Source organism: Elgaria multicarinata, chromosome 10, assembly GCF_023053635.1.
Source record: "Elgaria multicarinata webbii isolate HBS135686 ecotype San Diego chromosome 10, rElgMul1.1.pri, whole genome shotgun sequence".
NCBI classification, from domain to species: domain Eukaryota; kingdom Metazoa; phylum Chordata; class Lepidosauria; order Squamata; family Anguidae; genus Elgaria; species Elgaria multicarinata.
This window is the reverse complement of record NC_086180.1, coordinates 49400720-49422829: the sequence shown is the minus strand read 5'-3', so window position 1 is coordinate 49422829 and position 22110 is coordinate 49400720. Positions and strand designations below refer to the sequence as shown.

General features: G+C 38.0%; 1 protein-coding gene across 3 annotated transcripts in view; it reads left to right on the top strand.

The window, feature by feature from the left end:
* The window catches only part of LRBA (LPS responsive beige-like anchor protein), a 424729-nt gene that overhangs the window by 60991 nt on the left and 341628 nt on the right, over nt 1-22110 (top strand). For all 3 annotated transcript variants that reach the window (XM_063136108.1, XM_063136109.1, XM_063136107.1), the window contains exons 18-22: nt 5619-5711; nt 6873-6981; nt 8189-8270; nt 12338-12461; nt 13353-13545. In XM_063136108.1, the coding sequence (XP_062992178.1) occupies nt 5619-5711; nt 6873-6981; nt 8189-8270; nt 12338-12461; nt 13353-13545 (601 nt within the window). The remainder of the gene's footprint in view (nt 1-5618; nt 5712-6872; nt 6982-8188; nt 8271-12337; nt 12462-13352; nt 13546-22110) is intronic.

Sequence of the window (22110 nt, the reverse complement as noted above, 5' to 3'; positions counted from 1 at the left end):
TTTGAATTGTAAGGTAAGGCAGAGATTAAAATGTTAAGTGAACACCATGGTCTGTGTGCTACACACAGAGTTTCAGAAGCTCTTAACACATGTGCTAGCTTCTGTTTTCAGAGACTCCATAGCTACCATACAATGCCCAAATTTCCCCCAAGACTTTAGTATTTAATCTCTTCAACTAGAAAATGTACTGTAGCTGGATGTTAATCTCAATCTGGCATTAAACTCTGGTTTCAAGAATCTAATTATACCTATAGAAGTTTTAGTTAACTTGGTTTTAGTTAACATGGACTTGCCATAAACACAAGATTCCACCCTTTTATTCAAAAGTTATTTGCAGTAGTTTGCAGTCCCTAAAGTGGATTAAAATTCCTTCAACATCCATGTATCTGAATTGGAAATGTTTGGGGCAAATCCATAATTTCCGTTTTTAACCACCTTGATTATGAGTCCAAGAGGGCAGTTTTAAGTACAAGTAATTAATGATCATCAAATTATCTTGAGTATGAACCCTTGGATTTCATGCTGTTCAGTATATATACTTCAGTCCCCCTTCTTCAATCAGAGCATTAAGCTGCTTGGATCTGGGGCTTGGCTCTAGGAGAAATGGAGGAGCACACATGATCATCAAAGTGCAGACTATCCTAGTGACTTTCTCACTTATGCTGAAACAGGGGAAGAAAGGGTTTGCCTGGGAGCAGTAGTTCTTCACTGTATCAGCCTCTGCCTGATGCTATTCTGTTTCCTAAGCTTGTGTTTCAGCAGGCTGACTGTGCTCAACCTAAGCTTGTGCCACTATACTTGAGTCCTTGCTCCTTCAGTACCAAATTGTTTATGTTGCTTCTATGTGTTTTATTAAAGTTGTACCCTGCCTTCAACCCACACAATGTGTTGTCTCTTCCTACACCTCCTATTCGTACTAGACGGAGGTTCATACCCCAGTTGAATTTGCAAATGTCATTGTTTAGTTTATGGCTCCATGGGTGGCCACAACACTGGACCTTTTCTCACTTAAAATGAATTTAGGGTTGATGCCAGGAGAGAATGCAAACACACAGTCAAATAAGAGAGTTACTGTTAGAACAGTTTTGAGAGCAGTAACTCATTTGCTGTATAAAATGCATTCTCACAACTACTGGTTAACCCTGGGTTGTATCATATTACACATTACAACTTTTCCTGCCTCAAGGGTCACCTGATCCTGCTCATTATTGCTTTCCCCCTCTCTTTACTGATACTTTTTGTGGTGCTGGCTGTTGTGATCATTTGTATGGTAATGTGGTATGTGCTGGAAACTAATAAAACACTCTGAATAATGAATATCATATGAGGTCTCTCATGTATAACTTTGTTTTTACTTAAGTGGCAAAAGGCATTCCTTTTTTTTTATTAGCTAGCACAGGCGAATGTGTATGCAACTAGTCTGCTGTGAGAAATCATTTATTTTCCTGTCATTTGTTGATGTTTTTTTTAAAAAAATCAGTACTTCCTTGATGTAACTGCCTCTCCTTCCCTTATATTTTTAAATTGTTGTGTGGCTAATATAAGTACTGTTGATACTTCAAATGCACAAAGGAAGAATGTTTTAAAATATCTAATATAGGATATTGTGGTTTTATAAACAAAGTGTAGGGTTTTTTATTCTTTCAAAATATTAAGATATTTATTTATTTAATTTCATTTCTATACCGTCCAAAAACTGAAGATACCATAGGCGGTCCTATGTTCTCCTCATGCATATCCTGCACTCCTTCTTAATATGACAGAGGCTAAAATGGCCTTCCATAATTTTCCACCCTTCAGTATATTTCGATCTTCCAAAGAACTGTTGGCATGTATTATCCAGGTTTAAAACCTTTTTCTTTCTTGAGGTTTTGCTTTATTTGTAGACATTTTGAAGTACCTAGTAAAATTTCACTGGGCTTACATTTGTTCGACTGTAGAGTTTAAAATAGCAGTAACATTGGCATGTACGTACCCATATCTAGTTATCCTGGCCTCCTCAGATTGCTTTTCTGCAATGTTTGAGATTCGAAGTAGCATTATCAAATGTAAGTCTGGTTGCTCAGTCTTGAGAGCAAACTTTATGATAGCAATCACAGCCTTTGTATCATCTTAAAAGACTGCTCCAAAGACAGGCTCAGTTTGCAACTGATGCTGCTGAATAGTTTATGGCTTCTGTCTGTAATTCCTCTCTAGTGCAGATCACTGGTATAAGAGGACAGGGGGGAAATGGTTCTTAGTGTCTGCAAAGAAGCACAGAAGTCAAAAAAAGTAATGTGAACTACATATATCCATATTCAGCTAAATCTACTATCTGTGACGTACTAGTAATGTTTTTAATACCTGGATAGCTAATGTTCCAAAACTTCAGGCATATGTAAGGAATTTCTTCTTGTAGAAAAGTACAAAGTTCAGTGGGACTGAATTGTATAAGGGATTTGCCAACGGATTTGTGCATTTTGTCATGCTTGCAAGTTGCCTTGGCTAAAAAATTCCCCTTCCTCTGCCACCTATTTGTGTGGTCACTAAGATATAATTTAACAGCTAGCAAATAAGGAAATTTTATTTATTTATTTGTAACATTTATATACCGTTGATTATAATATAATCTTTCAGAGGCTCCATAACCATAATTTGATCCAGGGAGTACTGGTATGTGTGTGGGGTGCTGCTTATACTAATTTCTTAGCTTAATTAGTGGTAGCCTCGTGAAGGCCAGTTGAATGGTTTTATTTGAAAAGTGAGTAAGCTTGCTCTGTCTGCATTTTTGTTTCATTTGCATGTTGTGTAATGTATATTAGTTATGAGTGCATGAGCAAGTATGTAGTCTGAAATGGTAACACTATCCTTCATCTTCTAACTGTCATTATTTATGCATATTGTAACTGAGGAAGCTGTCACAATGGGTCAGGAATTTTTCTCATTGAATAAAATCCTGCTGGACTACAGCAAGCCAGCAAGATGGATAAAGCTTTGTCTTCCTAAATGGAAAAGCAATCGGATAGGCTTGTAATTGGACAACCAGGTGTGTACCCACCTAGTAATTAAGCTACGTTTGTTTGAGAGTTCCACCTCAGTCCATTAGTTTTGGAGTTAGCTGGCATCTAGCTTGGCCTGTTGCAGACAGAAGGAGCAGGTTCATTTTTTATATCTTTATGGAAACGTCCCATGAGAATTAGTTGAGAGGCTGGAATTTTAATTGGTGGGATTATGCTTCTCACAGGCAAGAAAGAAAAGCAAGTTACCTATCTATGGTGTTGAAAACTTCCAAACAGTGCATCCCTGTGTACTCTTTAATGATAAAACTTGGACTTGCAGCCTAATTGTGAAGCTACATTGAATATCATTAAACTCTTGAACGGATATTCTTGTGTTTATTGGTCAGACATTACTTAACTATATGCTAAATAATGCTAACATACGTTGAATTAGTTAACTATGCACTAAATAACATATGCGGAATATAATCTTAGAACACCATTTGCAGGACTGGCCCTATCATTAGGCAAAATGAGGCAGCTGCCTCAAGCAACAGAATTTTTATTTATTTTATTTATTTATTACATTTATATACCGCCCCATAGCTGAAGCTCTCTGGGCGGTTTACAAAGGTTTAAAACAATGAACATTAAAAACAAATATACAAAAAACCTAAAGCATAAAAAACAGCAATATCCATTTTTCTGGTGATGTGGGAATTTCTGACACAAGTGCCAATACTTTGATTGGCTTTGGGTACTGCATACTATGTACCATGACTTTGGTGGGAGGGTTGCCATGTGCCTCAGCCTCAGGTAGCAACATGTCTTTGGGCAGCCCTGGCTCAATTTAAACATTACCCCATCTGTTTCAATGAGGTTTGATTCTGCATCCTTTCAGCAATGCATGTACATGACAACCATATGGATGGGGTTAGGTTGTTTTGCATGCCATATTAGCATCGGAAGTGATTATCGTCCTTTTGTACTCCAGCTGATTTCTTGTTTAGGCACATTCCATGGGATGGTGTGGGACCATCGACCAGCAAAGGTTATGGTTGAATCCTAATACAACCACAAATGAATTACCCCCCCTCAAGACAGGTTTCCTGCCCTCTCTCCCCTGCTGCAGGCCTCTGCTCCCCTTAAAAATCATTCCAAGGTTCTGAGTATTCACAAGAACAGTATGGGACGGCATGTGATATAGGAGGAGTGGGGTACCAGGAATCTTGGCACCCTCCCACATGTGCCTTGTGTTTCTTGGTATCCAGTGCAGTTTGACTAGTATGGAGAAAGGCCAGCTTTGAGGGAAAAGTATACAACCACGTTAAACATTGCAATATGGCACCGTAATTAGTCAGATGAAACAATTACAATTTCTTGTTAAATTTGTAACAATGAACAGTTCAAATAAGCGGCTTCTTTTCTGTATTATTTTCTGACATTGGATGTACAGGCTTTCAGCCATATGTCTGCATCATATATCTTTTAATTATGGTGAGGAATGTATGTTTGGTGGCAACCAACCTTACTCTGTACATATATTCTGTACATATATTAATCTTTGAAACCACCCAGAAAGTTTCAGCTATGGGGCAGTATATAAATGATAATGATAATAATAATAATAGTAAAATATTTTGTTTTCACACTCAATAGGATTTTAAAAAAGACCCTTCAAAGTCTGATTAGGAAGCTGGTACTGGGATGTTAAAAAGCAAACTTATGATTTTGACAGAAGGGCAATAGCCATTTCTACAATATTACATGCAAGACTGCTCTTCTAGGATTCTAATATGTATAGAATTAACCTTGTTTTTTTATGTAATAATTTCAAGTGCAGTGTGTGAGTGAAATGAAAAGGATGTCAGATGACAGCATTAGTTTCCCCCACTCTTCTGAAAGCTGTCATAAATGACTAGCAAGGGACACATGTCAAATATTACTGTTAGCATAAGTTTCTCCCTCACAGGAGACTGAGGCTTTTAAGAGCTTTTTCGTCTGTCACTTGGAATGTAGAAGTGCTAATAAATGTGTTTTCTTACACTGTGAACCGGGTGAGGGAACAATATTTGAAAGGAATGCATAGCAAATATACTGTTTCCCCACTGATGTTTGAGAGAGAGCTGTTTTCTTTAAAAAATAATAATGCTATTTTGTAATTATTTTCATGTAGTCATTGCTTATTATGTATCTTGTCATTTTGAACTAAGATAAATGTATACTGCTAAGGGATTTTATTATATTTAGCAGAATATAACTATCCCAAAAAACAAACATTCTTTGGCTTCAATCTCACTAAAATTAATTGTGGTTCTCATTAATAGCAATGGAATTTCCAGCTGGTTGTGACTAACTTGTTCCATTGGTTTCAATGGGAAATGTAGCTCAGTCCCATGCATGCTTTACTTGAGTACTACTCTATGTAATAAGACTTACTACTAATTGTGCAGCTTTACTCATGATTAACTGAGAACCAGAGAGCTTCGGCTATTGGGTGGTATAAAAATGTAATAAATAAATAAAATAAATAAATAAAATTAACTGTAGTGGGACCAACGTCTACGTGTTCTATTAAGTTCTTGCATGCATTCTTACTTTATAAAAACTGTTTTATCTCTCTCTCTCTCACACACATAGTGTTGTCTACAAACTTCTTGCATCAAAAAGTGAAGGGATCAGGGTACAAGCTCTAAAGGTGATGGGCTACTTCTTAAAACATCTGGCACCCAAGTAAGTATTGGATGGTCTCAAACAACTTGAGCCACAAAAGCAACTTAGGTTTTAAATATTATTTTTCTAGATTGTAGATATTACTTTGTTTTACATTGGTACTGCTGTCAGGAGAGCTAAAAACATCAACTGCTCTGTGGGAAAGAAGGAGGCAAAGAAAACACCAGGGTCTGTTGCATTGGGACCTCTCTCTCTCTCTCTCTCTCACACACACACACACAACCAGATAGCATCAACTAACGTCAAAGGCTCTGTTCAGTTGGAGCTGGTTGTGTTGTTCAATTTTGTTTTCTGAGCATGTAGTTCCTGTTATATCTGTTGTATTTTCTAAATATTGTAAGCACTTTGAGAGCTCTAGTTGAAAAGTAGGATTTAAATCTACCAAATTAACTAACTAACCAAATAAATAAAACATAATCTCAATTATTTATCACTAGATTGGCATAAATTTGCTAATATTGGTCACAATTGAATCTTGGCTATGATATGTATGAGCTTTATTCACTTCCATGCAGCCCCTTTGCTGCTGCTTCATTCTTCCCTTTATGCAAGTGGGGAGACAAGTCAGGAAGCTACAGTTAACCACTATAGCTGAACAAAGGAACTATGATTAATAGCTCCCAAACAAGACAGAATATGAAACCATAGCTTAAAGTTGGTTAACCGCTCAGTTGCATGAAGGGAGGAGCAAAAAGGCTGCGTGTGGGTATCTAAAGCTCATGCATCTCTCAGCTTTCTCAGTTGAGTTTTGATTGTCCAAATGCCTCTGTTATGTAGCTGTCAAATTTCTGATAGGAACAAAGATAATCTATATACATTAATGTTTGTTGCTAGCCATTTTGCTGAAGTCTTAATTATGATAGTTTTGATGAACCTTGAAATGCAGGGCCTACAGTGTAGGTAATTCACTTAATAGTGTCTCCCAGTTTTGTTTTCTGTTACCATAGTAGAAAAACAGTTTATAGGTCCCAAAGCACAGATAATATAAGCTAAGCCATCAAAACAAATTGGGGGAGGAGGGGTGGGTGGGAAGAGAAGGATGCTTTCTTTGAAAGTGCACTAGAAATAAACTTAAAGGTGACTTCTCTAGAATTGGGCAACAAATTAAGTGTTAGGTATTCCGAATGCACTGTTTTTATTTAACCTGTCATATAATTTTAGGAGGAAAGCTGAAATCATGCTTGGACATGGATTGTTCTCTCTGCTGGCTGAGAGGCTAACACTTCAAACAAGCCTAATCACCATGACCACATACAATGTGCTATTTGAGGTACTAGAGTCAAATTCCAGTCTTTCTAATTGCGTAGAAATTATTGTAAAATTGGTTGCATGTTTTTGTGCTGATATATTCCAGATGATAACAGAAATGTTGGCTTAGGTTTCTTGTCTTGAATTTAAGAAAGTGCTGCTTAACATACATAAACAATATGCTTAATTGGGAAAAAAATAGGTTTGCTTGTCTGGCAGATCTCTGGCTATTATTGAAATGATATTCTAACTTGGTGATAGTGCGCTGATGTATCTTCATCTAGTAAAGATGAAAAGATCAATTATGCAGTCGGAAAACAATATTCAAAGTTACACTGCAACATGAAAAGTCCTTCTGGTTAAGAGACACAAATAGTGACTTCACAAATAGTAGGAGGGATCACATTTTAGGATGAAAAGTAGTTTCTAAAAGGAATACCTATATAAACGTCTAAGAAAATGCTATGTAACTGTAGCACCCAAGTTGCCCTCACAGAGATCATGTGCAAAAGCATGGCACAATTGCACTTTTGTTTCAGGGTGGAGCCCTCTGGCATCTATGCCAAAGGAGATAGCCTGCTACCATCTTGCTCTTTTTCTTCCACATAGCAAGCAGCTTGGAGTGTTTGGCGTAGCAGAATGAAACTACGGAACTGTTCAGTAAGGGTCATTGATTAAGTGCTGATGGTGCTGATACCACTAATTAGTAATCACTAAAAATATATGTCTTGTTGCTTTAGTAGTCTTTCATACATTTGCAGGAACTGACTGTTTTTATCCTTTCTTAAGGTTTTTACTTCGTTGTCATCCCTTGCTACCCCAAGGTGTTATTTTATATGGCTTATATGTACCTTATTTTAAGTATGTAAAGCTTATTTTGTTACATGATGTAATGGAGCAAATGATTGCTCCTACCATAACAGAAGAAGCAATAAGCAAAGATACCAAGTAGCCATTATTCAAAGCACTCATTTCCCAAAGAAGCTAATATTTCTTCCTGCTTTGCCATGCGTCTAAAGTTCATTCTACTTCATTTTCCTTTTAGTTCTGTTAGAGGTATGCAGCAGATTAGAGCATTATGTATGGAAATAATTATTTTAAAAATAATAATTGGTTGACCTTCAGCCTTTTTTTTAAAGCAGCCACATAACACCCATCCAAATAACGTTTTTTTGAACAAATATTACATTTCCCACTAATGCCATGTTGTCTTTTCTTCTTTTTCCCAGATTCTTATTGAGCAGATTTGCACACAAGTGATACATAAGCAGCATCCTGACCCAGATTCAACAGTGAAAATACAAAATCCTCGTAAGCATCATGCTCTTTTAAGATTGGCTTTAAAGTAGCTACATGTAATCGTTTATCCAAAAAGGGGATAGCAATTAGCTAGGAAGCTTGTGTTTCTACTTTTCATTTATTTATGTTTATGTTTCTAAATCGAAAGCTGGCTATTTTCGGATTGCTGTTGCTATGAAATGTTTATTCAAGGTTTAGCAGGAACAGGATGTTTTGATTTTAATAACAGTTCAGGTTCTAGCACAAATCCAATTACCTAATTTGGTCTGACATCACTAAATAATGCAAACTATGGAAGAAACATCCTAAATTACCTTTAGTGTAAGAACTCTGCTGGAAAGTTTCTCTTTGTGTTTTGGTGTGATATGTCAGTTTCTTTTCTTAGATACTTGAAAGACATTTTCAGCATAATGCCTCATTAGCTTTATTATTTGAATATTGAAAGATCATAGCCCTATGCAGGTGTTCAGGCTGTGCACTTTGGAGCTAAAAGGCTTATTAGCACGTATGAAAATATTGTTACTGTTATAGTTACTTATCCATTTATTTCATTTCTATACAACCTGATAGCCAAAGCTCTCTGGGCAGTTTACAAATATTCAAAGTTAATAAAATACAGTATAGTATATAGCATAAATGTTTAAACATACAAATTTAAAACAATTTAGACAGCTAAAAACAGTTTCAATAAAGTAGTAGACCTGTTTAGATGACTAGTGTAAATGCCTCATCAGTAGAGGGTATTAACCTGGTGCTGAAGAGGTGACAGTGTTGGTGCCTAGTCGGAGGGCCACCACTGAGAAGGCCCTCTCCCTTGTCGCCACTCCCCAATCTTCCCTTGGAAGAGGCACTCAGAGGAAGGCCCCAGGTGTTTGAACAAGGGTGTGTAAAAGCAGGTGCTTATGCAAGCCCCCACCCCAACACCCCAGGGTGCATGCGTGCTCTTGAAGCAGCTTTCCCTGAACTGGTGCCCTTGATGTTTTGAACTTCCACTCCTATCAGTGGTCAGGAATGCTGGGAGATGTAGTATAAAACATCTGGGGAGCACCAGGTTCAACAGGATGGCTCTAAAGATGTTCATATGTTGAGTTCTACGGCCTTCATAGGGATTGTAAATGGGTTTTGCTGAATCCACATACATGTATCCTTGGGATCCAGAGCACATCTTACCAGGGTTCCCAGTCGAGTGATGTCTGTAAGCGTCTTCAGCTAAAAGCACTTACAACACTTCTCAAGACCTTCATGTTTACCATGAGATGATCTACACAGGTGTGAAGCATGTGGGGATGTTGAGCATACCCTCATCCTTTACCACACTTTTAACCTTCATGTGGGCAAGCTGAATGCTGAATGCTTGCATCAGTGTGATGGTGGATATTCAAATCTTACCTTACTCATAAGGTTGCCTCAGTAGTAGTCTTGAACCTTCCCAATCTGTAACAGTGGGATAATAGTAACCTGCCAACCTTCAGTCTTAATGTGAAGCTGCTATTATTATTATTATTATTATTATTATTATTATTATTATTATTATTATTATTTCTTACCCGCCACTCCCTTTGGATTGAGGAGGGGAACACGTTAGTACAACAATACAATAGAAATGAAATGCATACAATTAATTAAAAGATCATATAAAACCAATACAATATCAAAAAACAATCAAGTGCTATATGATTGAAAGTTACTATCATTTTCATTATTTATTAAATTAGACTTGGAATTCTTTTAATTTCTAAGGTAGAGCTGCGTCTTTCATGGTGAAGAAAAATAGTCACAGTTGATAGACTTGCGGAGGGAGAATCCCTGTGCATAGAGAATGTCATGCAGGTTTTAAAAGGATAGTATTGAAAATGTTGGTTTATCATTGTAGGCGGCTACTGTAGGCCTTCCCATAACCTTCTATTCATCTGGAGTGTACATGTCTCTTTGACAATTAAATAGCCTTAAAAATACTATTATTTTTTAATCTGAAGTCGAGGATAGTGAATTCTTTCTGAGTTGTCTTGTGATGCTTATTTGCCTATTTTGTTAAAGGGATTCTTTGGACTCTGCCTCTTCCACCAGTGCTTGGTATTGTGCTTGTTCTCAGCATTGTTCTCAAACAAACATAGGACTTTGATCAACTGTTGAGGTAGATGCTAGGCCCTCTCAGTCAGTGTAGAAAAGACTAGATTCAGGGTGACCTGTTCACTTTGCTGAATGTACAGTTGATATGGCACATACTTAACTTGCTTACAAAATGGTGCTCCTGACGCACATGCATGATACGTAGACTGGGTTCGGACGATCACGGGTAAAACAAGCTATCATGACTTCTCCCCCCGTGTGCTGCGTGTGTGGTTGGAACTTTCATAACTACCCACGAGGCAATGCAGCTTCCGTGTTGTCCAAACCTGGTGCAGTGTGATGCAAGGATGGCTTCTTACCCACACCACAACCCATGGCTTGTAATAGGAGTTGTGGTATGGGTAAGAAGCTATCCCTGCTGTGCACCATGCTGGGTTTGGACGACACGGCAACTCATGCTCCATCATGGGTAATTGCACTTGTGCACATAGCACACATGGGGGAGGGCAGGAAGAAACCAGGATGACTTCTTTTCCCCCCGTGATTGTCCCCCCATACTTAATTAATGACAATGGTCAATTGTGATTAATTTTATGACAATTGTTAATTGGGGCTTGTGGGGGAAAAAAATCCGTATTTGTATTAATACAACTAATTTGAACAAGAAAAACATTTCAGCATGATACTTTTGTATTGAATTTTAGTTTTTACAAAAAAGAAACTAAAACAATATAATTGTGCCAATATGCATGAGAAAAACCCAAATAACATTAACTAATTTCAATTAATATTTTATATTATTTTAAAAGTTTATTATTATTATCTGTATATTATTTTAAAAGTTTTTATGTGCATCTAATCATGCTGCATTTTAAATGGCAGTGACAAACAAATATTTCCAACTTTTCCAAAGTCCGCCTTTTCCAGCAGTCTAAGTGGAACCACTAATGGATCCCTTGGCAAACAAACATTGATTGTTAAGTTTCTCAGAACATTTCCCAAGAAGTTCACAACAGAACACTGTCACTAAATATGAAGGAAGGGCACACTTCCGTCTCTAACAGGTGCCAACCAGATGTCTTTGGGGAACACAAAAAGGACACGATCAAGATAATTCTCTCCCCCCACCCTGTTTATTCCCAGCATCCAGTTATCAGAGGTATCCTTCTTCTGAATATGGATGCTGCCTTTTGCTATTATGGCTAAATTACTTTCCAGAATGTACAATATTAGGAACAAATTTTATACTGACTTTCCAGAAAAATAACACAAGAGGGATTATCTTGACTGAATAATCAATATACTTTCTCCCATTTCCTAATATACACAGTTTTTCGTGTTGGTGAAGCCACTATACAAATTTGAGAGCATGCCCTTTTGTAGCTCAGTTCACACAACACTTTTCTCAACGGTGGTGTAATAACTCCACAGTGAGAGGAGAGTTCCTGTACAGCCATTGTGTTCCTTGTTGTCTGGAGGGCTCCATGGAGTTTCCTGTTGTGTTGAGTGGAGTTTCCCAGTGGCCACAGAATTGTTATTACTTATTTATTTATTTATTACATTTATATATCACCCCATAGCCGAATCTCTCTGGCAAGAGTGGCGAAAGGAGGGAGTGCTGCTCTAGGAGAGCCACTGCTATTGTTTTTTTGCAGCAATGGCTGATGGGATACCATTGGGAGGACTGGGGGAGGAGAGAGGGCAGAGGAACTGTCAATCAAACACTGCATTGACTTTTACTCGACGGGAGGCCAACGGTGGAGTTGGAACATGTTATGTGAGTACCCCCTACAAACTCCGCCATTGAGTGGTGTTTTCCCACTGAGTAGAGAGGTGTTGTGTGAACTGAGCCTATGTCATAATCAGAAATAACTCTAAAGTTTTCCACTAAGCTTCCTATTATATCACTGTGTAGCCTTTCTTTAACATGAAGAAACTAGAATGAAGGAGACTGATTCTAGTTTTCAGATTGTTTGGTTTATTGCAAAGTATTTTTATGTTTTCTACAGAGGTCCTGAAAGTTATTGCAACCTTGCTACGTAACTCTCCACAGTGCCCAGACACTATGGAAGTCCATAGAGTTTTCCTTTCGGATATGATTAAGCTTTTTAATAGCAGCAGAGACAATAGGAGGTGAGTAGATAACATGTATTGTAAAACACCTAGGGAATAATATTTTATGAGGCGTTTAATAAATAAATAAATGTATCAGTGTACACATGTATAACTTACAAAACACTCTCTTCCATCTATATGATGCTACAGTATTTTTTAAATAGGAAATAGGTTTCAAATATTCTCACAGATTTTCAATGGAATACTAGATAAGTTTGCATATGATATTTCTAAGTATACTTAATTCATGCTGACTTTATGTAGGGTGACCATATTTTGGAAACCAAAAAGGAGGACAACATGGTCGCCCCCAAGGGGGCGTGTCCAGTACCAAGGGGTTGTGCCCACCCAAACATAGCCTTGGTCACATGTCTGATTTTACAGCACACATTTAATAGAGTGACCATATTTGGGAAACCAAAAAAGAGGACTCCTAGTGTGTTGGGGGGAAGCAGCTTTCTGCGTCCTGCAGAAAGTATGTTATTCCCCTGCCACCTTAAAGAACCCGATTGGAGTGGAGGAGGGGAAAGGATTTCATTCTGCACCACCACCATCCACTCCAATGGGGGCCTTTTCTATAATGTCCACGAATGACCCACTTTCCCCTTTAAGACCTCAATTGGAGCTCGGGGTGGGGGAATGATGTGCCTCAAGAAAGCATGTCACTCCCTTCTGCCATGCGAATGGCAGCCTTAAATGGGAAGGTGTGTCATTCCAGGACATTATTGAAAATTATAGAAAATCCCCCCTGACACCATGGAAAGAACAAAAACCAGGACAAATCCGGGGAAATCCTGACAGTTGGTCACCCTAACTTTATGGCCTTCAAAAGCTAAGTTGTCTTTAAGTTGAAGTTTGTTTGGTTGCTTCTATGACCTAATTTGTTGATGTGTGCCAATGATTTTGCAGGAGTTTACTACAGTGCTCTGTGTGGCAGGAATGGATGCTTTCCCTTTGCTATTTTAATCCCCAAAACTCTGATGAACAGAAGATAACTGAAATGGTGTACGCCATTTTCCGAATTTTACTTTATCATGCAGTCAAGTACGAGTGGGGAGGCTGGCGTGTTTGGGTAGATACTCTAGCAATCACACACTCAAAGGTAAGTTGTGCAAACAAAATGGAGGTATTTATTTTTATTTTTATGAATTCCTTAGTGTTTTAAGGCATTTCCAAATTTTGGTGAGTCCAGAAAAAAGGACTGTGCTTAAAGGAATTACCTGAATGGGTAGAAAAGAATAAGGAAAGATCTCTGCATTCTTAAAACCAAATTATTAAATTTATCAGAACACTTAAATACTATGCTCATGCAGCCTGAGGCTCAACCATAGTGTAGCTGATATGACAACCTGGTGCTAGCATGGCTAATCTGATGTTCAGCAGTGCTTTGTGGTTTATGACTCTTTATTGTGAAATGTCTGAGCACTGGAATTATGTGAGTTTGAAACACAAGGTGGCGCACCTTGCCTATTTCTAGGCCAAAAAAGATGGCGTCCAGTAATACCAAGTAGCTGTGCAACAAATTGTTAAAGTCTAATGAAGAAACTGGAGCAAAATCTCCTCTCCAGACAAAGAGAGAAAAGGCAGCTGGGAAGGGAAAGGTTTCTTTTTGAATGAAGGTATTAATCATGTTTCCTACTATCAGGATAGTTCTTTTGCAGCCACAGCTGAAACGTGATGGAAGGAGTATTTTAACGGTGATAACTTTCCTTCAGTTGAGAAGCCGATTTTAGAATTAAGTTACGTTACTGCTGCAGTTATACTTTTGCTGCCTTCGTTTTATTTTCCCCAAACATTTAAACATAGTTCTGGGTGAGCTTCCAGATGGGGACTTGCAGCTTAAGAAAAAGGAAGGTGCATTTTCTCCGTCGGACAACGATGTATGAATTGTTGGAAGTGTAGTGTGCACTGTCTAGGTATAAAAATTGTTCTGTCAGCTATGCGGATGGATGTGGGGCTAATGCCAGGTGAGACTACTGAGATCATAAAGAATCAAAAGTAAAACTAAAGCAATAGCGTTACTTTTCTAAGGTTGTGATTGTATTTTAGGAATGGCAAAAGAACTGCTTTACAGAAAATCCAAAACTCACACAATGATATCTAGCTCCAGACATTAAATAATCCGTTAAGCTTCTGTACTCTTCAAAGTGGCTTGCTAACATTTCTAGACTTTTAGGTGACATTTGGGGTCAGATTTAAAAAACATCAGAATTGCATAGGCCATAGTTAATAGCAACAATAAAATATATAAAGGAGATATAAACCAGTGCTTTCCTAGTGTGATGTGATGCAACAACAAAACTTAAAAACCTGGCACTCAGATTTTTTATTTTATTTTTTATACTGAAGTAGTTGGGTTTAAAAAATAAATAAATAGTTACTCATCCAATCAACTGAAGGTTCTGCTTACTGTTGTTGGAAAGAGACTCATAATGTTAAAGCCTTATATTCTTTCAGTAAGAACAACATATGAGCAGTGGATGTATGAAAGAAATTCAAATGGACATTAAATTTTGGACTGGACTGCTCAGATCTAAAAATGGTTTCATCAGTTATCTGGATGGTTGTGGGACGACAGCAGTGTAAAAAGCCCGCAGTTTAAATACTATGAAAAGCAAAACATAACATTCCAAATTGGATGTAACTAAAGCATTTTGCTAGCACACGTATTTCCAGATATTACTTCATGTTATTAAATGCTTCTTTAAATTATTATAATGTATCACTCTGAATTCTGCATGAACTTCCTGCTGTCGAAAATGTCGTTGTATTAGTATTTTGTTACTTTCATGACTAGCTTCCCATACTTCTCATAGCTAGCTGTTTCATAACTATCCTTTTTCTTTGATTCTAAGACACACTTTTTTCCCCATATAAACATCTCTAAAAATGGGGTGCGTCTTAGAATCGCAGGTGTGTCTTAGGGTTTTTTTTTTCTGTTGGTGGTACTGAAATTAGTGTGCGTCTTACAATCGATGGCGTCTTACAATTGAAGAAATACGGTAGCTTCCTACATCTTTCTGTGCTTCCCTCCAGTGTCCCTGTTCTTCTGAGCCTCAAATGTACTCATGGCAGTGGCAGAGCCATTTGTTTAAATGTAGGCCATAATGGGCTCCCTACTCTGTAGGCCATGTGTGTTAGGCTCCCTACTCTGGCTGCAATATTGAACTCACACCCGACACTTATGCGTCCATGTACACATAGAGACAACAGTGTACAATAATAATGCAAAAATATGTTTTCTAAATATTTCAATGGAAATTGCCTCCCATGTTTTCAATATCACTTCCATGTTAGATAATACAATACTTCCCCTTTTATAGCATACAGATAAAGAAAAAATAAACTCTCTCTCTCTCTCTCTCTCTCTCTCTCTCTCTCTCTCTCTCTCTCACACACACACACACACACACACACACACATACACACACACACACACAGACTGACTTACTGCCTCATTCAGTTACAACAGCTAAACAGGAAGGACAGATGGACACACATACCCCCCACAACTTTTTACTCCCTGAGGAGGACCACCAAATGCCTCTCCATCACTTCCTCTCAGCCTAATCTGCTCCACAGGATTATTGTGAGGATAAAATGAGGAGGTCTTTAGCTCCTACAGGAAAGGCAGAATATAAACATAATAAAATAAATAACTTTATATTAGAAAAACATAGTTGTCCAATACTATGTTCATAATATGTCTCCCTAGCATGTACTGTAGAATGGCCAAGTGTGCATTGCATGCTCAGCCTGTGTGCTCTTATTTACTTGCATATGCACTAAAGACAATTTCCATTTGGAAATGTATCATATAGATATCCTGCTGCAATGGATGGGGATGTGTCCAGAGAAGGGGGACACCTCTGCTACCATCAATAGTTGAGCCAGCAAAAAGCTCAGAAAAAACGCCATTTCAAATTCCTTGTGTGTGCCTACGAACATCTTCCTGGGACAAAAAATGGTGTTCAAAATGAATAAAGAAGTCCCTTCTGCAGATGTTCACAGTTGTGATGTCACTCATTGGCTAAAACACACTAAAAGGGGTGGTAGTGGGCTAATTTTTTACACAATGATTGGACGAAACGATTGTCCATTTATCACAAAACAATTGGAATGTCCCTGAAATCTTGGATTCTACAAGGGCTAGAGAACCTGCTCTTTTTTATTTGAAAAACGGGAATCTGAGTAGTTAGTGGCTCCTCTTAGAAAATGGGTCAGTGGCTACAGTCCCATTATCCCTGTAGTTAACCGTGCCCCAATCATGTATAAAGAGAGAGGTGGGGCTGATTTTAAGATCAAGAAGAGCCTGAAGGTGACGAGAGCTGAACCATCCTCTCTCCCATAGGATTTCAAGACCTAAGACATGCGTACGTTTTCTGGAAGATATTTCAATCTAGGACCCAGTTAAAACTGGGATTGTGCTAAACAGCAATGAGTACACAAATAAGGTTTACAAGATAGCTGAACTGAAGTAGTTAATTTCCCCTGATTTTCAAGCTCATCCTTGCAAGGTATTCCTTGAATGCAATATTGTTTTCACATAATCTGTTTATTTTTTAAAAAAATTGTCTATTGCTATTTTGAAGGCAACTCCACCCCTTAAAAATTGATACTTTTTGCCCGTCATAAAAATGTTGAAAATTCCTTAAATGTTTTTATTGGATTCAGATATTTCTGAATAAACATGGATTAGTGAAAATAATTGACTTGTTACATTTTTCTTAGTATTTCTCACTGAAGACCCTGGAATTGTTGAGGCAGCGTTTTCTTAAAGTCAGTTACAAGATTAGATTTTCAAGTTCATTTTTATACATCTCTATACATAATGCTATTTCAATGGGATTAAAGCTCTTTATTTCATTAGTATATCTACCACTAATTTTCAACACTGCACTATGATAAAGAACTAGAGTGGAAAAGAAGTAGTGTTGCAAAATTGGATAGGTTTTGCAGAGCTACACATCAAGATACATGCAGCTGCTATAAAAAGCCAAAGAAACTCAATTGCAATTTTATTGTCCAGTTTGATAGATTTCCTGCCACCTTTGTAGCAGGGAAGCTGTTTGTCACTGTAGCCCTCTTCTCCAACAGCTGCACTACGCTTTATAAGCAGTGATGGCTTTTGTGGCGTAATTGTACTACATTGGTTTCTTTTGCTTTCAGGATTTGAAGGTGTGCATAATCCTCTTAAAGCTAAATTCCTTTGTAATGCTTTGGTATTTTTTTTTAAATGTTTCTGTATTTCATAGCTTTCTCCCTCAGCTTCCAGGCTATTCTCGGATGAGAGAATTTGGTTTAATGTGCTTTTCAATAACCAAGTTCGTTATATGTATTAAAATCAGATTCTCTTAGTTTCCACCATGTACAGTTGTCATATTAGGCATAAACTTTACCGCTGTGTATTCAAGGCAGCCTTTAATGGGTGGTTAATGAAAAATAAATAAGAAATGTTGGATGTATTGCTATTGTAATGCTTTTCTGTCTTTCAAAGTTGAGCATGTAAATAGGATTTAATTTGCCATATATTAAAACAAAGAATAAAATGGGCTTTTCTATTTAATATTACAGAAAAGTATAATATTCAATGACATGTCTGATAGTATCACTCAGTAGACCCGCTGTCCATAAAATTAAGTTGAATTATATAGCTATTTGCTTTACTTGCCCAGCCTTGCAGATGCTGACAAATTGAAAAGCGAAGACGAGCAAAAGTGATTCGTTAGCTGGGATTGATTTATGGGGAAAGATTAAGGAGTTTAATGTGTGAGAAGGGGGGTGGCTTAATTATGCAGTGGGCAGTTTTATCACTGGATTTACCACAAAGGCCTGGAAAGTCACTGTGTTTTGGGGACTGGGATTTCCACCCCTAATTGCACCCCAATGGTAACATGAGGGATGGAAATGCAAGAGCTAATGTTCACGTATGTCTATAAGAACATAAGAAGAGCCTTGCTGGATCAGACCAAGGGTCCTTCTAGCCTACCATTCTGTTCACATAGTGGCCAACCAGCTGTTGACTGGGAACCCACAAGCAGAACCCAAATGCAACAGCATCCTCACACCCATGTTCCCCAGCAACTGGTGTACATAGACATACTGCCTCTGATACTGGAGGTGGCACGTTGCCATCAGGACTAGTAGCCAAAAATAGTATTTTAAAATGTTAAGGATAGAATTTATAATGTTCAAGAGTGACTCCTCGACTATGTAAAACAAAGAAGCAGAACTTTGGGACAAAATTTGGAAGAAATGGATAAACATTATAAAATTTAAGGAATAGTAACTGATCCTAAACAGCTGCTGAACAATGCATTGTTAATGCAGACAGGGTAATAACAGTTGTGTCATGTAATTTGAATATCAGTGTTGATCTCTGTTAGCATATATTTGGATTGGTAATTTTATTTTTTAAATTACTGTTGCCATATAAAATGTACTTTACTGAAGTGCTTTATTAAAAAGTAAAATAACAATTTAGATCATAAGGGAGTGTGGGAGGGATGGAAAATAAGGAGAACAATATAGAATTCAGAAAGTGTGGTAGATCTTAAGCCACATATTACCAAAAAAAAAGAAGAAAAAAGGATGGTACTACTTTGTGACTTTACTCTTTAAAATAAAATCAGAAAATAGGAAAAACATAAGAAATGTTTGAATTTAAAGAAAAATGAGCCATTACCCTGGTTATTTAACGGGAATATTTTTTCAAGCTAATGATAGAAGCTCAAGCAAAAGAGTGGAGATGGGAGGCAGAGCAAGAAACCAGAAGGCCTTAGAAGTATAAAGGAATGGGAAGAATGGAGATCATGAGATAGGAAATAGTTAAAGATCAGAGATGACAAGTACAGAGGGGTCATACCAAGTGCTTTAAAAGAAAGAAGCAATAGCTTAAACTGGATATGAAAAATAACAAGGTGTCAAGAAAGGTGTACAGCAAGGAGGTGTTACACAAGTAAAGAAACACTGTCCTAGAAGGATACTGCAGAAGCAGAATTCTGGACAGAACTTAAATGGGGGCGAGGGGCAGCAAGATTTAGGGAAACTAAAATGTTTCAGTAATCCAAAGAATCATAAGCCACATCAGTATCAACAATGAGAATAGAAAGGGATGAGTACTTGTTTTCTTGACAAGAAACACTAACTATAAGGAGCCCCTTGATGCTGCATTTTTCTTCATAAGTTTATTGAACATGAAAAGATTAAAGACAGTCCATCTAATACTATCTAAGCAAAATATTGTGTTGAGGGATAGATAATGTTTTATACACTTGCAATGAAATTTTATTGCTTGGGCAAAATCTAGAGAACAGAGCTATTTTGGCCTTGTGTACATTTAGTAGGAAATATATTTGGCTCACAATATTCCACTTTTGTAGCATTCAGTCACCACTGTGATGAAGAAGCAGAATCCAAGATGGGCAGTACAGAATGGGAATAGGCTTAATTCTTAATGACTTAGGGCATGGCTAGACGAGGTGGGTGGAGGGCGGCGATCTCACGATTTTATGATTGCGAGATCATTGCCCTCATCTACACATGGTGCGCGACATCCCAGGGAGCAGAGGACGTCGCACCGCCATTTTGTTTTTGTTTTTAATCCGAGAAGACAGCAGGAGCGCTCCTGCGAAAAATGTAAGGGTTTTTTTTTAAAAAGAAAACACCTCCCGCTCCCCCCACCCCACCCTCGATGGGCACAGAGCTCCTGAGGAGCTACGTGCCCGGTTACCGGCTCCTTGTGTTTACTTGCAAAGAGTCGGGACAAAACTGCAATGGCGGGCCACACATTCTGCAGTCCCGAGACCGTGGAAAAATCAGAACTAAACTGTAGGGCAATATCTGGGCCAAGGGAGGAATCTTCCCTCCCTGCTCTCGGGATGCCCTGTGCATCATGTGGACCCACAAGGATGATCATTTCAAGGGCTAAAGGTCAGGATTGGTTCAAGGGAATGGGACAGGCCAGTCCCAGCCCACCTTTTGTTCTGGTTGGATTGGCGACCCCAGTGATGTAATAGATGGGTTGGAATAAACAATCATTCTCTCATCAAGCCACCAGGTCCATATCCTAGTTTCCTCCCATATGAAGCAGACTTTTACCTTGCATGGCCACTCAAGTGTTTAAGAAGGTTTGCAAAAACTTTCCTCCTTGAAGAGCGAAAGGCTTTCTGACTGCAGATTTTTTTAAAGTTTGCTTTCCATTATCACCCATTTTCTTTGGTCTTTCTTATCTCTTTCTTCATCCCCCACTCCTCAGCTTCCCAATCTTTATCCTGTACATTTTACACGTTGAGTGTACTTGGAAGATGCCATGTTGCTTGTTTTGTTAAATGCGGAACCTGGTAAGCAGTTTGTGATTAGGACTGTATGGATCAAAACAACTGCTTTCAGTAGTACCCTGAAAGCCGAAGAAAGGCAATATAGACACTAAGGGGGTCACTGGTGTGATAATTACCAATGGATTTGAACTCATTATGCGGCGAGCTTTTTCAGCTTCTCAATGTAGTGTCTGCATAGAACACAAGGACTTATCTGTCCACAGTTCTCCAGGTTATGGAACCATTAATGTTTGCCCTCTGATATAATCTAATGCCTAGTACTTTATAAAGCCAGTCCTGACTACCTAGTCAGCCCATCCATCCACTTCCAAAAAATAGGGTATAAGGTATGCATCTTTGTGCAACCCATAGATAGCCAATTCTTCAGATGCCTGTTGATGCTGTTAACGGAGCCTTCCCTGATATCCCCTAGCAGAAAGCACAGAGCCTGATACCTGAAGACGATGGTGATAATGATTCCACTGATGGCCCATCTGGTGACCTCAGAATTTAATCACTGGCTATGTTGCTTTATAATGATGCCTACCATTTGGACTCTCTGGGCAGTGAAGCAATTCCTGTACATAAAATTATTCCAGATTTAGGAAAAATACTAGATGATGTGAATAAGGCATAACTCCCTACAAAATTATAGTAAATAGTTTTGAGAATTCTGCTTTAAACTCAGTTGAGGACTTAGCTAAATGAGTGTTCTAGCTAACTGTGATCAACCTATGTGCATAAATATATGTTTAATGCTGATTAGTTGGTGACAAAACAATTGGGTTGAGCTTACTGGTGATAGAAAATATTATTAAAACAAAATCTGATAATAAAATTATTTATCTATGTACATAAAAACAATAAGAAAGGATATACTTTTGTTGTGCTGTGTGAACCAGTCCTAACCATGGTGGCTATATAAACACAGTTAAACACACTCACTATTTGCTGAAAAAGGGTTAGAGGACTAACCCTGGCTTAGCGTGTTGTTTGAACAGGCCCAATGTGGTTGTGTTACAAAGGCCTAACCATACCAAAAATAACCAGTACCAAATAAATCAACTGTGTTTTGACATGCAATTTCCTCAGTGGTCTAGTAACAAGGATATGGTCTAGTATATAACAGGTATGCCCAAAATAAACATGTGTACTGACACACTATACATGACATAATTAGCAGAATTACCAACATAGGGCACTGCAGTGTTAAGACCAATTTATTAATCTTGCCGATACTTCCTCTAGAACATGTACCAGCAGACAGGTGCACATGTTATAATAATAAATAACTTCAAGGGGGCCAAATCCTCCACTATAAGTAGAAGTGTTCTATCTATCAGTTTGGG